At 35.9% G+C, this 20,844-nt stretch overlaps 1 protein-coding gene across 1 annotated transcript; it reads left to right on the top strand.

The window, feature by feature from the left end:
* The first annotated feature begins 1,164 nt into the window (after positions 1-1,164).
* On the top strand, positions 1,165-20,594 carry LOC145287957 (uncharacterized). The gene is made up of 2 exons (XM_080135907.1): positions 1,165-1,369; positions 15,446-20,594. Exon 2 carries the CDS (start codon positions 15,721-15,723, stop codon positions 20,218-20,220), a length of 4,500 nt encoding a protein of 1,499 aa, XP_079992033.1. The 5' UTR covers positions 1,165-1,369; positions 15,446-15,720; the 3' UTR covers positions 20,221-20,594.
* Positions 20,595-20,844: the final 250 nt, after the last annotated feature.

Below are 20,844 nucleotides of genomic sequence, written 5' to 3'. Positions count from 1 at the left end.
CTTGTAACCCCTCGACTTCAATATCCCAAACTAACTTCTGAAGAGAAATAGTTCTATCCTTGAATGCAGAAGTCTCTAAATGCGGGAAAGCCTTCTACTCGAATAGTTTCTTCTCTCAGACCGCAAGACTTTTAAATTCTCATCATCTTTTCTGCTTCCCTGGCTGTATTGAAGCGCAGAAATTTAAATGTAATGCTAACAGATATCTCGCTGTTCAACTCTCTACATAATGCCTCTATGGTAGATGCTTATATACACGTAAGGATAAGCCCTATTAAAAACCAAAGAAATAGCAAAGACCCAGTGTGTGTTGCACGGGCTTCCTCCGAAGGAAAAAGTGTTATTGGAATAGGAAATTCATAAGCAACGAAAACTTGCTTGCATATCCGGTCAAATGAGGTGACGACCGTAGGTTTTGAAGTTGTTGCAGGGAGGTGTATGTGCCCTCTTACATTACAACGCCTGATATTCGCAAATGGTCATCCATTTTTATTTTACTCATGTTCACCCCTTACAAAGCATATCGCCACTGGGACGTAAGGGGCTACTATTTGGGGCCATGTCTAGGAATGATTAACAAGATATTTGTTTATGTTACATTTAAACTTCTGCATGTCAGTACAGTCAGGGAAGCAGGCAGCAGGAAGGGAATTCCAAAGTCTAGCTGTTCGAGTGAAGAAACTATTAGAATAGAACGCTCCCTGGCATTTAGGTCCAACAACAGTGAAAAGGTGAGATCTTATTGCTAAGCAGGTTTGTTGGGGATATGTACGTCGAGGAGGTACAAGTGAAACAAGTTCATCAGAACACATTCCATTAAAATATTTGTAAAACATGCACAGTGATGCAACATTGTGGTGATGAGACAGAGCCTGGAGCTTAGTTGATAAAGTGGGACCGATTAAATTGACAACTCTTTTTTGGACTTTATCTAGGAGGGAGAGAATAGTGGTAGATGCACCAGCCCAGATGTGGCAACAATACTCCATGCATGGGCGAATGTATTGACAAAGTTCAATGTTGAAAACTAACGAGAAAAGGTGTGCTAATCTGATTGTGACGTATGTCGTGTTTGGGGTGAACAGAAGTTTTCACGAAATCTATTTGAAGCTGACAGCTCGAAAAATGAACACCATTTACGCTAGAGTTAAAACATTATTGAAACTTTTTGTTCCATTGATGACGTCATAGTAGTTGTACTTATACCAGTCGCTGGCCATTTCAACTGGGAATGTTGTTTATAATGGATGATTATGAAAGTATTATTTGTTTTTCACAGAAATTAAAAACATAAGAAAAAAAAAAAAAACTCGTAAACCGAGTACGATTAACCCGATGTTATCCAGGAGAAATAACTAAGCATTTGAAGGTTTGAGACAATTTTTGGAACATATTTTTTAGTTTAAATAATTTTAGATTTTATGAAGTTATGTTTCGACATTTTTAGATGATAATCTATAAAATGTATTATTTGAATTATGCTGTCTATTATTCTCATTTTAGTTGCTATTTTCGCAACGTTTCGCGCGATGTAACCACCGACCTTTTTTCAGGTATATTTATTTAAAACTTAACATTATTTATGACTCTTTTTCTCCCTTGACAAGAGATATATTCTTGTGCGACATACTATGTTGAACTAAATATGTGTAATTGCAAATTATTGAAATTCCTTCAATATTGCCATCGTTATTTATTTTAATGCGTAGACAGTTAGCATAAAATGCGTTTATATAGCAATTTCAAACATGATTTATGTTTGAAACTCCGTATAGTGCAAAGGGTCCGACTTTAAAGTTTTCCAAGTAAGAAAATATACATGTGAAGAAGATCGGAGGTTACATCTGCCGAAACATTTTAAAGGTAACAACCAGTAGTTCAAATAATCAAAATGGTTCAATTATTTTTCTGAACTTTTTAAATGAGGATTACTTATTTGGATTAGGTCCATTCTTCGGACTGCTCTGCTCATTTTGACGGTTATTTTCACAACGTTTCGGCCGATGTAACCTCCGCCCTTCATAAGGTCCTTCTTGTTGAATTCTGGAATCTTTCTGTCAGAACTCGGGAATCTGCATGGAATTTCGCAGTCTATTATAATTCGCAACTATTTGGAGTATCGCCGGCATTGATGATGGACCTTCAACCTTCAGAAATGTGTCACTTACACTCGAAAATCACCTAGTACTTCATCCGTTACGCCACGGGTCCTTGCAGTTACCGAAGCTGAAACGTTATGAAAATAGCACTCAAGATGCGAACAATGTTCTGAATAATCCAAATAATCCACATGTAATACATTTTTTATAACTATTATTTCGCCCCAAACAAGGCACATTGCCACTAAGTCATAAGGGGCTAGTATTTGGGATCATATTGGCAGGGATACTATGTATGTTTTGGGGAAGCGAGATGTCTGTTCACAGTACACTTGAACTTCTACGTGTCAGTACTGTCAGGAAAGTAGGGTCCTGGGAGAGAATCCAAAGTCTAGCAGTTCCAGGGAAAAAGCTATTTGATTAGAAGGTTTTATAGCACACTAGCAGGCCGCCCGGCATTGCCCGGTCGTGAAATACGCTTAAATATAATATATTCATTAATGCAGATTTCGTATTTATTATTATATAATATTAGACCCAATATATAGTAATTATTAAAAAAGTTAAAAAAAAAAATGACTCGTGCGCCATTACAGAGAATTGAAACCAAAACGATTAGCTTACGATTTATTTTTCCACTGTCTTAGTGCCTAAGCTATGAAAACATGTTTGCTGCAAGGCTAAAAATTAAAACATGGACTAATAGCTATTACGTTACGCATGCGTATTCGCAATGCCGTCGTTCGACCTTCACCTGGCAAATTCCATTTTTTGATTTTCACACTTTGGCACCGATTTACCCCGGCTAAAACCCAAATATAAAGTTTCGCATGGTTTCGAATACGTTTCATGTCTGTAGAGCAAAAACTAACAGAGGAGTTTGATAGGCTACATTTTTTAAACAAATATATGCATGCACATACATAAATATATATAGAAAGATGTTTGTGTAACTATATAAACTATTGTGTAACTATATAACTATAAAAATATAACATTTTTATGCAAATATTACGCAAGCGTAAATCATGTTGAATATCTGCATGAATATAATTAAATGTAGCAGTAAACTAAATATAGACATCCCATAAAAAACCCCCGAAAAACCTAATAGGGAATTAATTAATATATATATATATATATATATATATATATATATATATATATATATATATATATATATATATATATATATATTTAAAAGAATATGACAATTAGCTAGATCCTTTGCATGCAATTTCACGACCCTTACATAACAAAGTTGTATTTTCTTTTAAAATAAATAGAAAAAGGAATTGTAATGGGAATATATATACACAAAAAAAAATTATAGGAGCATAGATTACTACTACTACTACTACTACTACTACTACTAGGAGTTTTTATCAGAGATTGCTCACTGATAACAACCGGTTGAGTTCTCTAAAGTCTCTCCAGATCACCGGTACTCTTCACCCCTGTCGATAAACCTTGCAGATTAATTTACATCATCGCAACAGCCGTTTGCGATTGACTTCTCATTGGCAATCATTAGAATTTCAGTCAAATAAGCTTTCTCTAGATCATCGTCATTATTATTATTATTGGCTCACATGGAGCTTTCAAACAGGTCAACAAACGACCGGTTTGGAGACCTGTGGTGTTCTCTGGAAGCTGAGTGACAACAAGTCTTCCCAGACGTCCAGCTCTCTCCACCTTCCTCGATAGCGTTTGCAAATAAATCTGCGTCATCGCAACAGCCTCATGCCATTGATTTCTCCCGGGTAGTGGCCATTGGTTTATACTGGAATTTGAGTGGCACTAATCCTCCCCACGATCCCAGTTCTCTTCCTGCTTGTCCAGCGGAGGTCTGGCCAGCGCTCTCTCCTCGGTCTTTCTATCCTTCTTGACTCTTCTCGGCTCTTTGGTATCACTTTTCTATTGGGGGGGGGCAGTGATGAGACAATGAGGGATGCATGATGGTGGTGTAGAACTTGTAGATATGCAGCTTCGGCGTTCTTCATTCCCTGTAACGCTTCTTTGTTATATTGTCTTGTGCTATTCCCCACATTCTAGGGTTTTCCTTAATATTTCAGCCGTTTTCTTTATCGTTAGGCGTTGTATTTTTGCAGTTATTCTTCTGATTCTATTTCTGCCATTCTTTTTTCGAAGTTTTTCGGAATTGTTCCTAGTGCTCCTACTATTATCGGTACTATTTTGATTTTCTTCATCATCCGAATCCCTTTTAACTCTCTGGTTAGCTCTGTGTATTTGCTTCGTTTCTTCTTTTCTTTCATACTCATACTGTGGTCAGCTGGGACAGCAAAGTCTACGATTTGACAGGATTTTTCTTTCTTGTTAATTATTACGACATCTGGTTTTCTTGCTTGGATGGGTTTGTCCGTCTGTATGTCCATGTCCCATAGCATTTTGTGGTTCTTGTTTTTGAGCACTGTTGCGGGTTTATGCTTGTACCATTTGTCTGTACGCTCAAAATGCACTCGTTTGCATAATTCCCAGTGCACCGCCCTCCCCACTTGGTCATGCCTGTTTTTGTATTCCTTTTGGGCCAGTTTGCTGCATTCACTTACTATATGGTTTATCGTTTCGTCTCTCTGTCCACAGAGTCTGGATTTGCTGTTTTCCTGTGTTTTATCGATCCTTGCTTTCATATGTTTGGTTCTTTCATATGGTTGGTTCTGCAGTTATTAGAGATTTAGTTTCTCGGTTTATATGTCCTTTTCTCATCCATGTCCAGGTGTTTTCGTTATTCCCATCTCTTGTCATTCTTATGAATGTTCCGTGGAGTTGTCTCTCTTCCTATTTCTCTTTTCTCGTTTTGTCGTTTGTCTCTCTGTTTTCTGTTTTGTTGTTTTTTTCGGTGTCTCTCGCTGCCATAATTATCCTTTCAGTGTTTAAATTATTATTATTATTATTATTATTATTATTATTATTATTATTATTCTTATTATTATTATTACCATTATTATTATTATTATTATTATTATTATTATTATTATTATTATTATTATTATTATTCACTAGACGTTCTTACAAAGGTAAGCATCTAAGAATTCGCTTTGAGAACAACCCGTGGTGTTCCCTAGAGTCTGAGAGACAATCGGGCTCCCCAGTTTTCCAATATTTACGACCTCTTTCGATAAACTTTGCAAATTAGTTTGTGTTATCACAATAGCCATTTACCATTGATTTCTTGGTGATAGCGACCATTGTTCTTCACAATAATTTGGGTGTCAATAAGCCTCCTCGAAGTCCCAGTCCTTTTCGCACTCATCCAGTTGAAGTCAGGTTAGTGCTTTCTCTCCTCGATCTTTCAATCCCTCTTTGATCCTCCTCGATTAAGTGCTGTGGCCCAGTTTATGGTGACACTACAACTTTGGGGGGGGGCAGGAGCGCGGAAGCGTAATTTAAAATCCTACATCTTCAGTTTACATGATTTTATGTGGTGTTTCTTTGTGTTTTACCTCTGTAGCAGTTTCTATATGTCCGGTTTGTGCCTGTAGCTCATGTGTATTAGTCTAAGCATTGAAGGGTTTTCAATAATATTTCAGTAGTTTTCTTTATTGTTATCCGTTGTACCTTTGCAGCTGCCCCTCTGATTCCAATCTCTCTCATTCATTTTCAAGGTTTGTCGGAATTGTTCTTATTGCTTCTACTATTAGTGGTGTTATCTCTTGACTTTCTGCATTTTCCGTATCCCTTTGTCCAGTTCTGTGTTGTTGTTATTATTATTATTATTATTTTTATTATTATTATTATTACTATTATTATTATTATTATTTTATTATTATTATTATTATTTTATTATTTTATTACTATTATTATTGTTGTTGTTGTTGTTGTTGTTGTTGTTGCTGTTGGGTGATGATTGATAATATTGATTATTTGGATTATTTTTACATTTTCTATTTTTCGGTACGTGTGCAAAATTTGAACCAGACATAACTAACTGGCCTCTCGGCTTTAGTCGGAACATGACGTCAACCGCCGGTTAATGAAAATACTAAAGAAAACATTAAAATATAATCACCAAAAATTAAACATTAAAATATAATCACCAAAAAAATAATAATATAACGAAAATAAAAACAAACAAACAAACAATTCTCTACCGTAAAAACTTCTGTTTTTTTCTTATAACAAATTTTTATAAGTGAAAAAAAACAACAAGAAAGCTACATTTTTCAACCACTTTTTGTGTAACAAAATTGAACAAAACTAGTAAGAAAAACATTTTTTTTTTTTTTTTTTCATATTTACTTTTAAAGCACGTCGTGTGTTTTTAAGATAATTTTATTTTTCACATTTTTTTCTTTATTTTTGTAACTAATTTAAAGTAAACTTTTTTTTCTTGTTTTTTTTTCTTTTCTCTGAATATTTTTTCCCGTATGGTTGGGTTGGGAGACTGATTTTTTAAAAATTAAATTAAATGAAGACTGAGGGGACATTGCCTTAGGATTAGGTAGGCCCTTCTATGATCGCATCAGACGCTGTTCAGGTGGGTGAGAAGAGACAGCGGATATGGAAGAATCTTTACCAACCCAATCGAATAGCTTTCCTATATATTGTTTAACATTTTATGACAAACCGGTCATTACCAAATTTTTTTCTCCATATGAACTGGAAGAGATAACTGTCGAGAAGCTCCCGGCTGGTGTCGTTGAATTTGTCTTTACGTCATTTTCCCCAAAGATCGTCTGCTCTCTTGCCGTGAATTGATCGGCGTCTTACTTAAAATTACAGTCAAACTTGAGCGCATGACGTCATGTTTCAATCAAAGCCGAGCGGGTTAGGGTTAGGGTTAGTTACGTCTGATTCAAATTCTGCACAAGTACCTATTTTTTGTTAATAAACACCAGGACATGGGTTCAGTTTGTATTAAATGGTATATACCTTTCGGAGTTTGTTTTTCTGTCGATCTTGCAAAGGTGGTATTTCTTTGGAAACCTCAATTAAAATAGCATGAACTAGAAGAAGGCGGAGGAGATATCTACTGTAGACGTACGTTAGTTTAGACTAAGTCAGAAAATTTCTTTTAATTCTCATCTCTGATTTAATTCGTCTTTTCTCTGGCTGCCATCTTTATTGCCTTAATTTTGAGGGGTTTCTTTTAAAGTTTTCATTTTTAGTTTTTTTTTGTTTTTTTTTAACATTTTACTTTGTTCCATTTCCTCTTTTTCATTTCACTATTTTTTCTTCTATATTTCCCCCTTTTTCATCTTCTTTTTCATTTTATTCTCTTTTATTCCTTGTACATTTCCTTAGATTGTTCCATTTTCTCTGTTATTTTCTACATTTCTTTCATCCTTTCTTATCTCACCCTAATTGCACTTATATATTTCTTCATTTTCCTTGCATTTATTTTCCCTTTTTCCTTTATTCTCCCTTTTGTCTTTTCCCCATTCTTTCTCTTTGTCTTTTCATTCTTCCCTTTTTCCTTTTCTTTTTTCCTGTTTCTCCTTTCATCTTTCTCTCTCGGATCATTTATTGGCGAACACAGTTAATTTTCTTGGATAATAATTAGTTCTTTGTAAACCTTAATTCGCATATCCTTAAATTAAAAGCAACATTACTACGTATTTCTCTATTTCTCTCTATCTATCCCGCTCGGTCTCTTTATCTATATATATAAAAGCGAAAATGTATCTGTGTGTGTGTTTGTATGTATGTATGGATGTTTGCGTGTCTGCTAAAAACTTTCGACAGACACAACAAAAATTCACAAACTTGGTCTCATATGAAAGCCCTACCTTCCGGACGACAAATACCGAAAAATCTGCCCAAAGTGACAATCAGAAGTGCGGCAACTGATCGATTTTCTGCAGGGGGGGCCCCCAAAAAGTGACATTTTAATGTTAAACATTACATATTTTTAAATCGATTTACAACTGCCCCAAAAAATACGACCGCCAACTCTTATACATAAAGTATACACGCGGGCGTTTATTTTGGGTCAACTTGTATTTAAAACTCGCTGAGTCATGTCACGTGATCTTGACGTCAGCAACCTCTAATAGCCGTCGGAATTTAGAATTTAAAAATGTTGTTATCGGTAAAAAAAAATAATAATTAAAGCTAAACTATGAACTTCTACGCTATGGCAGCGTTACCAAAGTTATTACAACGTTCAAATTAGGTAGTAGATACGATAGTTAAACGAAAAATAAAGTAAAAAAAAGTGAAGTAAAAAAAAATACGCTTACAAAAGATATTAACGATCGAATTTTTTTTTTTAAATAAAAACAGCTAGACGCCATTTTCCAGTCTTTAGAGTAAGGCAGGCGAAGTGAGTGAGTGAGAGAGAGAGAAAGAGAGAGAGAGAGAGAGAGAGTGAGAGAGATGTCTAGACAGATTCGACAGGGCGAGAGTCAACAACGCATGCGTCAGATGACGTCATGACGTCGTGACCTGATTTCCTTTAAATAGTTGATAAACCTTTATATACGTCTCTTTAGCTTAGGTAGTTAAGGGCTTGGTTCATTATCTAAACGTTTTGGGTTCGAATCGCGGTGTGAGATGATTTTTTTTTCGATTTTTTAAATTTAAATATTGAACCCTGTATTATTTAAGCCATTTTTCACGTAACGTTCGTTCGTTTGCTTTACGTTATTTTTTTGTTTTACCCCCCCCCCCCGCTTAATTAAAACGTTGTTTTCTTTTCTTACTTCGCTTATAATAATGCTTACATCGTCATCGTCGTCGTCGTCGTAACGCTCGAGGACTTTCAAACATCTTTCATTCTGGCTGGCCAATTTTATTTTCAAACTTCGCCTCAGGGGTTCTGGCTTCGATCCTACCCCCCGGTTTCTTTTTTATTTAACACCACACACCCCTACAAACACCCGGGCAACGCCGGGTACTCCTCGCTAGTATATATATGAAAGCGAAAATGTATGTATGTATGTGTGTTCGCTGTTTCTGTGTGTCTACAAAAGGCTTCTTTCAGAGAAGAAGCGGTCGCTCGCTTCACAATTTTTTAAAACTTTGTATATCACATATAAATCGTAATATCTCACAGTAAACAACGACGCTCGCCTGTCTATTTAATTTGCTCGATTTCGGGAAGATAAATATTCAATATTTGTCGCTCGCCGCATGTGGGTTAGTCCATCTCCTATAACATCTTGGGGAGGGGGGCGTTCAGCAGTAAATGAATACAATCCCGCAGTCAAACTTGTCCTCATTAACTCATTAAAACGAGCACCTGCTATATCCAAGTAATTGAATAAATTAAAACGTGTTTCCATAAGCATATCGCGGTAGACAATGGTTAACCTCGCACGTTTTTTTTTTTCACAACTTTGCTTCAACGGTTCGGGTTACATCCTCATACTTACTTTTTTTAACCTCCCCTCCATACACCTCCAAACGCCGGGTACCCCTCGCTAGTATAGATATATATATATATATATATAAATATATATATATATATATATATATATATATATACATGAACAAATAATTAATAAAACATGTTAAAAACATCTTGAAAAAGAGTTAAAAACATATTTAATTTTAAAAACAGAAAGCACAAGATAAGTGGATAGTCCTTAATCCGCGGATTTTCGAAGAAATACTCTCCTTCTCATCAGAGGGCAGGAATTAGTAAAATGCGGGATCGGATTTTGCATGTAAAAGTATTTAATGAAACCACAAGTAAGTCACAGATTTTACTTGGTTAAAAAAAAAAAGCATGAGGTAAGGGGAATAGGAGATAAAAGAAAAAAATGATAAACAGATTTCACATGAATGGATAGTCCGGTGAAGGATAAAAAATCCAAGAATGGTAAAATCCAAACACGGTCGAATTAAAAACTTCCAATCCAACAGGTAAGTTCAAATGGTCTAAAATGATCCAAAAGGCAGAATTCCTTGGAAAAAAATCACAAATGGAATGAGTTCAAAATCATTAAGAGAAAAGTTCAAATGTGCAATATATATATATATATATATATATATATATATATATATATATATATATATATATATATATATATTTCGTGTCAATAAGGATATCAAAAAATGAAATTTTATTATTATTATTTAACTTTTTGGAAAAAAGTGCAGCAGTTGGTACATCTTTTCATTATTTTCAGCTAAATTAAGAATGTCGTCCACGTAACGTACATATATGGTGGGCTTTATATTGTTTATGAATATTTTGTTCTCTAAGTCATATAAATAAATTTATTAAATCGCGCTAAAATGATATCATCCACAAAAAGCATTTGTTTTGGTGGGGACATGTCACACAATCCTAAAAATAGATTGGTTTTAAGTGGAAACTTTAAATTTAACTTATTTTAGCCGACGAAGAATACATCTAGACTTTTTTGTTATTTGAATTGTCGCCGAAGCAAGAGAGAGAGAGAGAGAGAGAGAGAGAGAGAGAGAAAGAAAGAGAGAGATAGATAGAGAGAGAGAGGAGGAACGAGATGAATAAAACGTTCAACAGATATTAACACTTCCCACCACTTCAGTATAAGAGCGAATTGACAGGTCATCCGGTCATCACACTTTCTGACCCATTTTGGTCCCGGGTTTCTTAGCGCCAAACAGTGAACATAGAAGGGAAAAGGAGAGACAAGCGAAATATGGATGAAAACAGAGAAGATAGAAAGATAGAAAGAGATAAAGAGAGAGAGAGAGAGAGAGAGAGAGAGAGAGAGGAGGAAGAAGAAAAATTACCTATTATTGGACACACTTCTAAAAAAACCATCACGGCGAACGGACGATGAAACCCTGCTTCAGGTTTTTATTGATAATGGGCGAAAGCCAGGATGAATGCGGACACTCATCGATTTAAAACTAAACATGAAACTGATTTACAAAAGATTTGAACAGAACAATCTGAAAAAAAAAGATTACTTACGAACTTTATAAACTAACATAAGAGTTCTCCGAACTAAACGCCCAACATGAAGAAGAAAAAAAAAAGAAACCTTAAAACAGAGACAGAATGCCAAAGAAGCCTCACAAAAAAGAAAACATATCAATTGTAAATCCTCTCTCTATATATACTTTTCCGTGCGACATATCGGCGATTCGTTTGTTTTGCCCTTTTTTTTCATTGATGTAGTTTCCGTTGGCATTTTTGGGCACTAGCGTGAGACCCCCTTCATGATGTTTTTTTATTGTTTGATTTAATTATTTTCATCTCCCCTCTCTTAGCCTATTATTTTATTTGTAATAAAGTTGATTAGAAAATTTAAGACCGCTTTTGCCTCCGTTCTGTGTACTGTGCCTACTTTATTTTATTTCATTGATCTGAGAAAAGTGTTCCCTTCCCCTCTTGTTTGATATACCGCATGCGTTCGAACCCGAAGACCAAAAACTTATTTCCTTTTTCCTTTTTGTTACGTAATCCTCCTTCGTCGTTCCCAATAACGTAACAATATATATATATATATATATATATATATATATATATATATATATATATATAGATATATATATATATAGATATATAGATATATAGATATACGTAAATTGAATAAAATCACAACCTAAATGAATAGAAATTCACTTTTTTGGCGTTAAGCTCTTACAGCTGTTTCGTGAAAGGATGGACTATTACCTCTCGTCCGTAGAACTGTAAATCTTCACTCCAGTCACTCCTCAGAGACGCTTACAACTATTCCCAACAAGTTCTTCAATCCGTTTTGAACACGTTTATATATATATATATATATATATATATATATATATATATATATATATTCGTAACAATATATATATATATATATATATATATATATATATATATATAAGTGAGCGTGTCTGTGTGTCTGCGTGTGTGTGTTTGTGTACATTTCCATACGCAATAACTCTGTCAATTTTTTGTCTAAAGACTCGAAATTTGATATACAGGGTACTGAGATTTGGGAAAATCGATGTGACCGGTTTTCGTGCTAGAAATTTGGCGATTAAGGGGTCAAAGTTCAACGATTTAACCTTTGAGAACACTGCCAAACTCCTTCGAAAATTTTGGGTCTACGCACTTCAAATTTTAGATATGGGTTCCTTGGACATGTATCTAATTTAATAACTTTATATGAGCCCAAAACAATAAATTTTAAGAGGTCATAATAGGTGTCAAAAATTAAAAAAAATGACCTCTTCGGTCTTCCAAATTACTCAGACAATTGGTCTAAATATTTGAAATTTTACATAAAGTGTATTCAGAGATAGGGCAAGCTTTTTAATCAGTTTGGTCGGGAATTTTTAGTTACGAATATATAAATGTATGTATGTATGTCTGTTTGCATGCCTGTCTTAAACCTTCAATACAGGCGACGGAATTTACGAAAATCAGTATCGTTTTAAAGTTCGACCTTTCATCAAAAACTTGGCAAAAAAATTTAATATCTTCCCCTCCAACTAGGCACTTTTCTACAGGGGGGTCACTTTTTTCGCCGATATTTTTTAAAGTTATCCTCCCCTTTAGATTGCCTAGCCTTAATTAAAAAAAATGTCGCTTCCGGTTTGGCGGTGGTCGTAACAGCATAAACGTTAGGTTTTACTCCGTTCTTTTCCTCCTCTGCAGTACGGGTTCGAGCCTGCCTTCCTACAACCACTTTTGTTTTTTTTTGCTCAACATACACATCCAAACGCCCGGGCAACGCCGGGCTGAAATGCTAAGATATATAATAATAATAATAATATATATATATATATATATATATATATATATATATATATATATATATATATATATATATATATATATACTAAAATCCCACCCAAGCAAATTAACCAATCATTATGCATTTTGAAACACGACTTTAACAATAGGAAATCATAATATGTACTATTTGTTCAGTTTACTATAAAGGAGTACATACTGCCTCAAATTTTTGTGAAATAAGGATATTAGAAATCAATTAATAAATATTCCCCATATATGTGTCTCTTCGGAACATCTAAAATGATATTGAGGAAGTAGAAAACGAACATAGCCACGCAATGGAATATTCAACCATTTCATATTTCTGTTGGATTTGATGTATAATGATAACATATCAGTAAAATTATCAATTTATTATTACGACTGTAACAAATGCATACGAAGTGAAGGAAAGAAAAGAAAATACTGTAAAAAAGAGAAAGGGAACGATCACGTTGGAAATGTGGAGCGCATTCCTGATCACGTTGAGTGACGTTAAAGAAAACGTTCGAGATAACGTGGGTTAGGTCACAGTCGTAACAATGAGAAAATAAGTCGTTTTTATAAATAAAAAACGATCTGAAGTTCTTTCTATTCTTTCTCTGCTGTGCGACTGAAAACTACAACGTATCTGTTCCCGGAAAACGTTACACGGCCCCTTAAGAGTTACAGGTTATATATTTTTTTAGAATCAAAACCATGTAATTCATTTCGATCAAAATTGAAGATTTTTAGACATAATGTTTAGTAAGATTTATCTTTGTCACCCGACATAAACTGAGGCATAGTATTTCTGTTCGTGACATGGGGCGATTATTCTTCTTGTCTATATGTAAGTCAGACAACGCAAAATCCGTCAAATGGCCAAACGTTGCCCGGTGTTGAATTATGCCGAATGAATGTTTCACACTCCCATAGTATTTTTCTCATTGAAATCGATGAAATATCCCATTTTTTTCAATCAAATCGATTTATTGGCTGTTGTAATTGGAGACCCATCGCGATGCATCTTGAGGAAACTTTAAATGTTTCTCGCAGTGACTAATTCACCGACAAGCTTCTGAGCTTCACCTTTACTCCTTATCTGGATGGAGTACGTACATCAACTCTGTTTCCAAGATCGCTAGAAAAATGGTGGGATCCTTCTACCACCCCAGTAGATATCTCACTGCTGATGCATTTCTCTGGGCAGGATCTGTTAGAAGCAGCCTATCCTGCCTTGACAGAGTTCAAAATCTACTTCAGAGTTTAGTGGAGAATGCCCTTTTCTCTTCCTGCAACATTTTTCCCACAGAAGAGACGTTGCGAAGCTATCTCTGCTTTATCGTTATTTCCACGGCAAGTGCTCGTGTGAGCTTCAACCTATCGTCATCCCTCGCCAAATTTTCACGAAAAACACTTGTCTATCTTAAACCAGTGTCAATAATTTTTACCACTCTTTATCTGTGTCTAAACCGAGACGTAGATTCCATGGACAAAGCCTCTTTCTCAGAACTGCACGCCAGTGGAACTCTCTTCCGTTTGTCTGTTTTCCAGCTGACTACAATTTGGTTGTCTTCAAGTCCAACGAAAACAAATTCTTTATGAACCGTCCCATTAAGTAATCAAATTTTCCAAATATCTACTACTAACAATTACTACGAAATTATTCCATTGACTACTCTACACCGAATAACCTTTATCCTCGAGTGTCCTCCAGGCCTTGATAAGTGGTGACCCCATGTAAAAAAATGTAATATCCATTGCACTGTTGACTTTATAAAATTATTTTTATATGATTGCTTGCATTAAAGTTTTAAATGCAAAAGTCAAGTATCATTCTTAAATTGTGCTATAGACAAAAATATTCATTTTGAACGCGCACTTGTCATATCACAGGACACACTGTTGATTTTCCATGCCTGTCATTACTGGCTGGGCGGTGATAATGGCTTGAATTTAAGTTTAAAATGAAAAAGTCCAATATCATTATGAAATTGTGCTTTAAACAGAAACATTAATTTTGAATGTGACACTGTCATATTAAAGAAACTACTCTTGATTTTATACGTTGAGCCTTTCGGCTTGTGTAGTAATAAAATTTCTCAAATGCATTTGTGATGTTAGGCTGTGTAAGATTTTAACTTTTGTCAAAATCACCTGTTCCTTCTTTCATCGAAACCCACTCCTACATAGTGTGGTCCCTAGATGTAAGAAAGCCTTCTACTCTAATAGGTTCTTCCCCAGAACTGCTAGACTTTGCAACTCCCTTCGGAGTTCCTGCTTTTTTAACTGTACTGACATGCAGAAGTTCAAATATAATGTGAACGGACATTTCGGTGCTCAATTCCCTACATAGTATCTCCGCAACTTATGTCCCTGATAGTAGCCCCCCCCCGCCAACATCAAAATGGCATTGTGCCGTGTTTGGGGTGAAAATGGAATTAAAAATGATTTCGATTTTCGATACTTATACTAAAGACATTCCGACTCAACCATATCTAAGAACACTGCCAGGCACATAAACTACCTTCGTTTGAAATTTCATAAAAATAGATCCGGTCATTTCCGAATCCATAGGGAGCGAACTCGCAGACATACACACACAAATAAAGTTCATTTTATATAATGGTAGAAATTAACGAAACATTGGTATTCACGTAATGAAGTTCATTATATCTTTCTATTTTTTTTTTTACAGAATAAAAGAAAAACTGCTTTCTAAAGAGATCAACCTGCATCAAATGTAAACTATTGTAGAATAATTGTGGATCTACTTTCTGGAAAATATCACCCTGAGTCAAACATATATCATTACAAAAATTGATGCGACAAAAAATCTCGATCCGAACCATATCTACTTCTTTCAAGAATAGCTGGAAAAGAAATTCATCGAATTGAAAAAAAAACTACGTCATTAGTTACGCTAAACAGACCACGGTTTGCCAGAAAGAAAAACGCACTCCAGGTTTCACCATGAACACTGATGGCACAAAAACGCAATCAACTAGCTCAAACAATGTTAATTATCGCGAAAGCTTAGCATTACACTTGCCTGGATATGTGATTCTGGAGGATGAAGTTTACGTTGCACAACCGGAATCGATAGGTGAGCAGGGAAATACTCATTTACTAGAATGCTTTCATAAGAACATTGATAAAAATCTTGAAGCTAGACTTGATACAAAAACCCATGGTTTGTCGGAGAAAAGATTTCCGTGGAACATAAAAAATCGGACCATAAAAACGGAAACACTAAACTCGAACAACGATCATTGCTGTGAGAACACGGCAGAATATCTGCCAAGATTTGTAGTCCGTGATGATAGCGTTCATCTGAAAAAATCCATCATATTCAAACAAAAGAAAACACCCTCAGTCGTTTCCATTAACCAGAAAAAATGCCCAAATCCTAAATTAAAACACCGCAAAACTCACCAACGTTTGCCACCGAAAAACTCTCTAGGCTTCAACGTGAATGTTGTTGACTCTAAAAAGAACGCTAACAGCTCGGGAAATAGCAAATATTTAATGAATTCTGCTAAAACCCTCTGTAGGTATGTTATTCGGTATAATAAGCTTTACGAACCGCAGACGGAAATCGAACCAAGGTATACAAAATCACCGATGAGCATAACAAAACAAAATGCTCTAATTCTCAAATCAGGACATCATAAAGAAGGTAACGCATTCTCAAGAGAAAATCTCCGAGCTCAAAATACGAACATCGGCGGGTTCAAAACGCAAGAATTTAGCACTGCTAACAACAGTTATCTTGAACGACCTTCACTACACCTTCCCGGTCATGTGATTCTGGATAAAGATGATGACGGTGACGATGATAGTGATATACAATCGAAGAATATATTCAGACCGAGTAAATCGCATTCAATGATGTGCATTAGCCAACAAAATGCCACGGTTCCTAAAAAAATACATATCAAAACAGACTTCGAATTGTCGCCGAAGAAAAATTCAAGGTACGGCATCAAAGGCGGCGGGCCGAAATCGCAAGCATCTTGCGATAACAATGAACCTTACTTTGGAAACGTCGCACAAAACTTACCCAGATATGTAATCTTAGATAATAATGTTTATCTTGACGAAACCGAAGTCGAACCGAAAAGCATATCATCAAATAAATGCACCAATGAACAAAATGTGAAAATACCTGCGTATGATTCTAACAAATTAGACTACCATTTGTTTAATGAAAGTATCCAAGCTTCAACGGAGAATGCCTCCGGCAAGAACAGCTGTTCTAGTAAAATCCCTGAAAAAAACCGGGTAAGCTATGAGGTTTCGGGAGAGGATATTTATTTTACCCAATCGGAAATCATATTGGAACCGAGAGAAACACAATCCATGGAATGCATTAGTCAAGAGACTAATGCTATTATTGAATCAATGACTGACAAAGTAGACAACGGTATATTGTGTAAAAACGACGCTGGTGTCAGCACAAAGGCTACTCAAACAAAATCGAAAGCGCTTAGCTCCAACGACGGTAGGTATTGTGAAAATTGTTCACAACTTCTGACAATATATGATGTTCCTGAAGACGATGTTTATTTTAGAAAATCCGAGATGATATCGGAACCTCGAAAACCACCCGCATTAGCTAACTTTAACCAACTAAATAGTTCAGTTTTTGAATTAACCTACAGTGAAACAGACAGCGATTTGTCGGTGAAAGACTCTCAAACTCAAACGCAAGAAATCGGCTCAAATAACGGAAATTATTGTGTAATTTGTGGCGAACACCTGCCAATATATGGTGTTACTGATGATGATATTTATTTTACACAATCTCAGATTTTGCTCGAACTGAGAAAAACGCTGCCAGTTGAGGACATTAGCACACAAAATGCTGAAGTAAGAAATGAGAAAACAGACAAAGGTTTGTCGGAGGAAAGCTGCCCAGACGACAGCACAAAAGCCGGTTGGAGCAACATGTCCTGCTTGGCCAAATGTAATTATCTTAAAACGTCTGTACAAAACTTACCAAGATTTGTATTTATTGATGAAAGCAATTATTTTACAGAAACAAAAACTAATGTCAAACCGATAGGAACCACCTTCGTGGAAGGGAATGCCGAATTAACTTCTCAAGTTAATGTGTTAAGGCATGGGGAATCAGATGACAAAGCGTTGCAGAAATGCATCCAGTGTCATGCAATAAAAGTCGCTAAACCCAAAACGCAAGCGTTTAACGGAAATTATTGCGAAACCTGTGCACAACATCTTGTCAGATATGAGCTTCCCGACCATGATGTTTATTTCGAAAAATCAGAAATGATATGCGAACAGAGAAAAACTCACGACCAAGAAAGCATTAACCAACGAAATAATTTCAAGGTGGAATTAATATGCCGCAGAACAGACGAGGGTGTGTCTAACGAACGATTTCTAAGGCACAACGCGATAGCTAGCCAGACCGAAACGCAAACAGTAAGCTCAAACAACATTAACAGTAGTGGAAGTTGCGCAAAAGTCTTACCCAGTTATAAAGTTCCTGATCATGATGTTTACTTTAAAGAATCAGTTGTTATATTCGAATTTAGAAAGACATGCATATCGGTATGCAAAAATCATGAAAACAATGAAACAGGGTGCTGTCTGTTGAAGGAATGGTGTTCAGATCACAGCACAAAAGCCAGCCAGACCGAAAAGCAAGCACTTAGCTTGAACAGCGTCAATTATTGCGAAACCTGTGCCAAACACCTTCCCAAGTACGAGGCTCCGAATCGCAATGTCCTTTTTCAAAATTCGGAGATCATATTCGAACCGAGAACGCACGAATCGATAAGTAAAAACCAAGGAAATAATTCCATACCTGAATCAATGCCTGATAAAATAGGGGACGCTTTATTGAACGAAAGCTACCAAAATCATATTACGGAGCTTAGCCAGACCAAATCGCAAGCACTAAGCTCAAACGACAAGTATTGTGAAATCTGCGAAAAAAACCTGAGCAGATGTGAGGTTCCAGATTACGATGTTTATTTTAAAAAATCGGCGATGATATTCGAACCGAGAAAAACACACGCATCTGTATGGAAACCCCAACAAAATAAGTCCATTCCCGAATTAATACGTTCAAAAACAGACGACGCGCTGTTGAACGAAAGCTTTTCATGTCCCATCACAAAAACTAGCCCAGGAGAAACAATAGGGCTCAGCACAAACGGACATTATTGCGAAAACTGTGGACAACCACAGCCAAGATCTGAGGTTCCTGATCATGATATTTATTTCAGAATATCAGAGATGATTTTAACACCGAGAGATACATATGCATTAGTGCGCATAAAGAAACAACAAAATAATTCTAATCTTGAGTTAGCACGTCGTAAAACAGACGAAAGTCTGCCTAACAAAAACTATTCAGACCTTACCACGAAGGCCTGCCAGACAAAAACGCAAACACTTAGCTCCGACAAGAACAAATATTGTGAAAACTGTGCCAAACATTTGTCCATATATGAGGTTCCAGATGATGATGTTTATTTTACTCAACCGGAGATCTTATTAAAACCTAGAAATATAGACTCATTATCGCATGAATCCCTCCCAATTAGCACGACGCACACAAAGTCTGAAGCACCAAGCTCGAACAAGTTCGGTTATTCTGATTTTTCTCCAAGACACCTGCCAAGATATGTTATTTTGCGCGATAATCACAATGACACCTCCTCTAAGATGATAAACGAACCGGGAGAAACATCCACAACGGTATCCATTAGCCAGCAAAATGGTTCCATTTCAGAATTACCACATGGCAGTACAGTTGAAGATAAGTCAAACGAAAGTTCGTCATATATAACTGCGCAACTCGGCGAAACAAAACCGGAAGCAGTTAGCTCAAACAACGATAATTATTGTAAAACGTGTGGACGGCCACTGCCCATCTATGCCGTTCCTAATGATGATATTTATTTTGCACAATCGGAGGTAATATTCGAATCCAGAACAACAATGGACGGTACTAGCAAACCAAATACTTCAATTACTCGATTAACGCAAGGCACTGTACATGACGATCTGCCAGAGGAAAAAGTTCCGGTTGCCACCATGGTAACCGAGAAAACCGAAATGAACATACTTAGCGGAAACAACGGCAACTACTGTAAAGACGCTTCACAAAAGCTCCCCATCTATGGGGTTCCGGATGATGATGTATATTTCACCCAATCGAAGATAATATTCGAACCTAGGACAACGCCCACAGTATGGGCCATTACCCAAGGAAATAATTCAATACCGTTATTAATACATGGCGAAGCAGCCAGTGGTTTGCCGCATGAAAAAATCCCGACTAGCACTAGGGAAAATGGCGACAGAAAGCTCCAAGCCCGCAGCTTGAAGAAATCCAAATATTCTGATAAATCTGCAAAACATCCCCCCAGATATGTGATGATAGATGATAACGTTTATCGTAACACATTGAAATCAATTCATAATGGGTTTTATTAGTCAACAGACTGCTCCAATTACAGAATTAAGACATACCTTTACAGCCAACAGAGGTCAAACGGACTCTACCAATGTTACACCACTAAAGGCAGTCAGAAAAACACAACAATTATCGGCAAGGCATCGCTGATCATCCTAAAACAGATAATGATGTCCAATTTACCTAATTGGATATAATATACAAAGCGGAAGGAACAACCTCAATGCAGTATTTTGGCTAACAAAATAGTTCAATTCCTTAAGTAATACAAGGCGAAACGGTAGATGACGGCGAAAAAAACTTCCTATTTCTAGACTTTAAAATCCAGCGAGACTAAAACGAAAACATTTAATTGAAATAACGGTAATTATTTTGCAAAATCTCACACACCAGTTTCCGCCATATATATATATATATATATATATATATATATATATATATATATATATATATATATATATATATATAGGTGTGTGTGTGTGTGTGTATTGCTCTGAATTATAATGTTTAAGTAAGCGACGCTATTATTAAAACTGAAAGCCACTTTCTCAATTGCGTGTATTAGCTGAGAACATTCTACGATTACTAAATCAACACCAAAGTTTTTTTTCGGTTTTACGCATCTACGGTTATACCAGTAAACG

Source organism: Euprymna scolopes, chromosome 11, assembly GCF_053919585.1.
Source record: "Euprymna scolopes isolate OS-2025 chromosome 11, ASM5391958v1, whole genome shotgun sequence".
In the NCBI taxonomy this organism is placed as follows: Eukaryota; Metazoa; Mollusca; class Cephalopoda; order Sepiida; family Sepiolidae; genus Euprymna; species Euprymna scolopes.
The sequence above is the reverse complement of the archived record's forward strand: the minus strand, read 5'-3'. Positions and strand labels throughout refer to the sequence as shown.

Excerpts from the sequence above, each read along its gene's own strand:
- LOC145287957 (XM_080135907.1), top strand. The coding sequence starts at position 15,721 with ATGAACACTGATGGCACAAAAACGCAATCAACTAGCTCAAACAATGTT.